The sequence below is a fragment of the Elaeis guineensis genome, chromosome 6 (genome assembly GCF_000442705.2).
Source record: "Elaeis guineensis isolate ETL-2024a chromosome 6, EG11, whole genome shotgun sequence".
NCBI classification, from domain to species: domain Eukaryota; kingdom Viridiplantae; phylum Streptophyta; class Magnoliopsida; order Arecales; family Arecaceae; genus Elaeis; species Elaeis guineensis.
Window position 1 is genome coordinate 125,738,704 of NC_025998.2, and position 5,551 is coordinate 125,744,254.

A 5,551-nucleotide genomic window follows, 5' to 3' on the forward strand; every position below is an offset into this window, starting at 1 on the left:
GGCTTCACAATTAAAAATAACCTTCTCTGATACCTATCCTTCTTTCTTGGCTTCAAAGCACCAATGTCCCAGACGAAACAAATATGAATAGAACCCAAGCTGGCATTAATTCCTTTTTGGCATGTTATATATCGATGCTTGGTCAGTATCCATCGAGCTTACTAACAAAAAAAAAAAAGAAAAAGGGGAAAAAACACCCATGAGCTAAAGCCTCCAAAGCCTTTGAATTAATGTGATCCAAGTCATCCCCCAACCTCCCCATTCTGGAACTGCCCCTCAATTTATGTTCACTACTGACCTTCCCTTCCACCATTTCCATCGGGATGGCCATTGCACGTGGGCCAAAACCTCGTTTTCCCTTCCAAAGATTAAAAAGTAAAGCCATCCACATGAGCTGCAACCCCCTCCTCACCCTAAACTAATGCTTCACGGCTCCGGATGCACCCAATCCAAGCAAATGGGAATTATAGGCTTATATTTTATACATGACATCATCCTACTTCGCATAGATTTCCATTACTCAGTCTGAAGAGTAGAATACAACTGAGTCTCGCAGTGAGAACATCATAGATTTCCACAATCAAAGTAGCAAAACTTATATTAAGAACCTTCCAAGCTGTCAGAGAGATGGGGAAAGGGCGAGCGAGGGCGGAAGGGGGAGTGGGGAGGGAGGGAGACCCTCTGCTAGCTGATACCTGACAATGTTTGGAAGCATATATTTCCGGTCCCGAGCTCATCTCCTTGTTTGTTTAAAGGGCGAGGACGGTGGCAGCAGTGAGTGTTGACTTTGTTGCACCGCTAGTGGGGGAGACCATGTGAAGGGAAGAGAAGGAACAAATTTCACGTATCAGAGAGCCCCATACAGCTTTCAATAACCTCTAATCAAAGTTAAGTACAAATCAGTTGCAAACTCCAAAGTCATGATTTCTATCTCTTGTAAACGTTCGTACACTTTCCTTATGGGAGATCTCAACTCTCTTTACTTACGGAAACGAAATAATAAACAACTATGCATTAACTAGTATTAAAAAGGAAGGTGCATCAAAAGCAAGGAAAGAAAAATGATGTGAGTTCCGCTTTGAAGGCCCAAAAGGAGAAAGAGAGAGAGAGAGAGATAGAGAAAGAGAAAAGGCGTTTATTATACCTAAGCTTTCTCTGTACACAAACTAATTCCGTAGGTCAGGAAGACCAGCCACAACACATATATATAAAAAAAAAAAAAGGGAAACAAAAGGTGATCACCAAGGACGCAGTTGCATTATGATATCCCTAAAACGAGTTAATGCACTTGACAAGGAAAAAGACTCCATGAATACCAAAAAATATAAGCCCAAAGGAAGCAAAAATGTTATGAAAAAGGCAATAAAAGTGATGATATGTTTTTCCCAATGAGCAAAAGAACCAAGGGAGTATTTATTTCTTTCTGCTGTGGCTGCTACCCGTGACTGCTGATGCTGCACCATTCCTTTCTCTATTTTTTTTCCCCTTGTAAACGATGCTGCACCATTCTTTACCATTTGCTGCTGCTGCTTTGCTGCCCCTATCTTTTTATTTTTATTTTTCCTCCACCTCTCTATTTATCTCTACCAACTTTGCCGGCCAGTTCTACCTGTCTTTGCTTCGCTTGTAGAAACGCCCTGTGACCAGATCCACCCGTTTAAAAATTTCCAGCGTCAGCTTATGAACTCAATAGTGTTACACCTAATAAAGCCAAGACTCAGTACCACAAGAGCTGAAAGAGTAGGGAATGATGGCCTTTCCGTCCTATTGCAGTCTTTGAATCCATAGATAGAAAATGAATACATCTAGATTCCCTACTTCAACACAACACTCTACTGCATCAAATATCGCCACTCATGCTTTGCCCAAATAGAATTTAGAACCCATTCTACTCCTGAACTTTGTCCCCTTTTTAAACTCGATAAAATAGTTGAATCAAGAATAGAAAATAAAGGAGATATTATAAAGTGATAGAGAGTTAGTTTATACCTTTGAGGAATGAGAGTTCTCTATCATTTTCTTCAAGAATTGCCTAAACTATATCTGAGATTATAACCACTCTTTCTTCAAGACGATGGACCCATCCCGCTGCTCCCCTCATCGCTCCCAGTTCTGTGGTGCTGGAAGTACCGCGCCTGTTCCTCCTGCTCCTGCTGCTGCTGCCATGGCTGCTGGGCATACTGCTGCGGTTGCTGGAATAGAAATGGAGTCTCGATTGGCTGTGGCGGCACCAGCGCCAGCCCCGATGGCTCCCCCGGATGCACTGCCACTGTCGCACCGCCGCCCATCAGATCAAAACCTCGGCCGTCAGTGTACCCCGCGCCGAATCTCGCCAGCTCTTGCTGCTGCTGCTCGTAGCTCCTCAGCATCTCTTGCTCTCGAACTGCCGCCGCTGCCGCCGCCATCTGCTGCGCCTCCATCAGCTGTTGCTCGTGCATCAAGATCTGTGCATGTTGCGTAGGTACACTTGGCCCAGCCCCAGCGGCCAAACCCAACTCCATTCCCATCCCCATCCCCATCCCCATCCCCATCCCCATCCCCATTCCCGGCATCCCGAACGGCTGCGCATTTGATGAGGAAGCCCCCTGGAACTGATACTGGGGATGGTGGTGGGACCCGCCGACGAGAGCGGCAGGGTGGTGGGGGCCGGGTTGGGGGAGGAATGGGCCGAGCGCGGCGGGGCCGATGTACGCCGAGAGCTCCTTTTTCGCGGCGTACAAGTCGTGCTGGACCTGCTTCAGCCGGTGCTGGAGTATGGAGATGTAGCCGACGCAACCGTAGACAGGGTCCTGGAGGCGCGCCTCGGCCTCGTAAGCGAGCGAGTTGACGGCGTCTTCTCGCTGCGACGGGGGGAGCTCGTTGAGGAGCTTGGCGACGTTGCTGGCCCCGAAGACCCGGTGCATGTTGGCGAACTTCTGGGGTTGGTCCGGCGGGAAGTAGGGCGCGAACACGCATCCCTGCGCGCACTTGCGCCGCTGGAGCTTGCACGCGGCGCACGGCGAGTTGGACGACGACATGGCCTCCCCCCTCCCTCCTCTACCTCCAAAGTTTCCTAAATAGGGAAAAATAAAGAACCAAAACTACTCCATCAACAAACCTTAGGAAAGAAAAATAAAGAAAGAAAAATAGGCTTCCAGAAGAATAATTGCACAAAAAGTAATAAGAAAGCCGGCGGGATCGCTGGGGAGATGGATATATGGCTAGGGTTAGGTTTAGGGTGTCCTTTTATCATGGCCAGCGCCGGCTTTTGCCAGAAGGCCGGGGGATCCGATTAGTTACCTGGAAAAAAGCCGGGGGTCTTCTCTTCGACACCAAGAAACCTCTCTCTCTCTCTCTCTCTCTCTCTCTCTCTCTCTCTCTCTCTTTTCTCCTCTTTGCCACGTCCTTCTCGGCTCCGACTGGAAGAGAAATGCGAACTTAGAATCTTAGATCAAAGACTATAGGATTAGATCCAGACTGTACAGCTACCAGTCTGAAAGAAAGAAAGAAAAGAGAAGCGAAAAAGGGCGAGCGGAAATCGTTCTTGAAGACCTCGTCGGAGGAGATCTCTCGAACGATTTCGCCCGGCGGCGTCCTCCGAGAAGACCGGCGACGATGAAAGAAAGAAAGAAAGATAAAGAAAGAAAGAAAGACCGAGCGAAGCGATCTGTTGATGGTTTTGATACACCAAGATTTTCCTAACAAAACAATTTATTTTCCGTTTTTTCATGGATTAAATTAGAAGAAATAAAGAAGAGAGAAGAAAGAAAAGAAAAAAGAAAAAGAAAAATAAAAAGAAAGGAAGAAGAGATAATAAGAAAAACAAAGATGGTGGAGGAAGCAAGCGATGATTAGACCTTGGCCGCTCCGAGATCGAGCCCGCTTTGATCGGATGGATTTCCGGGAGAGGCGTTGTTTCAGATCCCAACAGAAGCGGATAGAAGAAGATTTGAGCAACCAATAAAAAAAAGTATACCCAAAATCTTTTGAAATAAAACCGAGGATGGGAGAAGAGAAGAATGGAGATGGAATGCGGGGGTGAAGGGCGTGAGGGGTTTTATTTATTATTTTTTTCTCTTCTCCATGGCGTCGACGTCGTCTTATTATATATGCTCGGTATTTGGTAAAAATTAATTAAGGAGATTATGTATAATAATGATGATATTATAAACTACATAAGGAAAGGCGGGGTGGGAGAAACGGGATTCGTGATCCGATGCGCGACCGGGGGAAGAGCGCAATATGCTGGCCGTCCAGATGGGCCCTCGGGATGCTTGCCGTCCGATCGGGTGTGCCCCTTCTCTTAAACTGAGTTTTGGCAGCTTCTGGGTCCTTCCTCAGGGGACCATTAAGTTTAATGCTTGGGGATCACAACGTTTGAAAGAAGGCGGCTCTCGTGGAATGGATTATGTTCTTGGTGTTATTTGGTAATGCCTGCTTGATAATTTTTTTCTTTTTCTGCATTGAAGAGTGAAGAGAGAGAGAGAGAGAGAGAGAGAGAGTAATTTTCTATACAATTGTCAAGGTGAAGGAGAGTTCTACCAAATGATCCTCTTCACGATAAAGACTCCTTCTGCATGGAAGAGAGAATATTTGGACTTATCAACACATGCAAATTTCTACTGTATATATTATAATTTTGTATGACAAGAAAAAAAAATTGATGAATGCATCTAAGTTTCTATTGTTATTGATCTGTTTGTATGTAATATATATTTCTCGTTTGCTTATTGAATTTTTAATGAATTGTTCGGTCACTATTTTTTATTCAAGTGAAGCTTAATACTTAAATATCGCGTGGTTTGAAAGAACCGGCTCTAATGGAACTAGTTAAGTTTCTTGGTATATTTTGGTTCTTTCATGTCTATTTATGTTGGAGGAGGATGTATAATGGTTAAATTTTAGGACTTCCATGCTGTTGTGATTATGGAAATCTTGAAGTGCAGATGTTCTTTAATTGGTCCCTGTGCATCAACATGTCACTGTGCATGGAAAAGTAATTGGCGCACATGCATGTGTAGACTTTTAATCTATATGCTGTAATTTTGCATGGAGTGATCAAACCTATGGCTGCATGAAGTGCATTGGGGAGAGAAGAGAGAGAGAGAAAATATTTTTCTATACTTGCCAAGGTTAAAGAGGGTTCTACCAAATGGTCCTCTTTATGATAAGGGATAGTTCTGCATGAAAGGAAGAGTTAGAGTAATCAACGCATATAAATATGTATTGTCTATACTATAATTTTGCATGACAAGAAAAAAAATAATTGATGGATGCATCTAAGTTTCTATTATTATTGCTAGTATTATGTATGAGTAGTAGTGTTAGGCCTGTTTGTATGTACTATTTTTTGTTCGCTTATTAAATTTTTTATAAAATATTTGATCACTATTATTTATTCAAGTGAAGCTTAATGCTTAAGACATCATAAGCTTAAAAGCTGGCTGTAATGGAACTAGTTAAGTTTTTTGGTATATTTTGGTCCTTGCATGTTTATTCATGTTGGAGGAGCACGTACATTGGTTAAATTTTGGAGTTTCCATGTCGTTGTGATTATGGAAATTTTGAAGTG

General features: G+C 43.8%; 1 protein-coding gene across 2 annotated transcripts; it reads right to left on the reverse strand.

Moving 5' to 3' along the window:
- Positions 1 to 4,415, reverse strand: LOC105059997 (uncharacterized). 2 transcript variants are annotated; one of them, XR_012141932.1, is made up of 3 exons: positions 3,280 to 4,415; positions 1,990 to 3,052; positions 1 to 1,637 (listed from the first exon to the last, which is right to left on the reverse strand). XR_012141932.1 is itself a non-coding variant. In XM_010943537.4 (2 exons), the coding sequence occupies exon 2, from the start codon at positions 3,015 to 3,017 to the stop codon at positions 2,067 to 2,069; it is 951 nt and encodes a 316-aa protein (XP_010941839.1). In that variant the 5' UTR covers positions 3,018 to 3,052; positions 3,280 to 4,415; the 3' UTR covers positions 1 to 2,066. The 2 variants fall into 2 exon arrangements, 1 of the variants encoding a protein (XP_010941839.1); XM_010943537.4 differs by having other exon boundaries at positions 1 to 3,052.
- Positions 4,416 to 5,551: the final 1,136 nt, after the last annotated feature.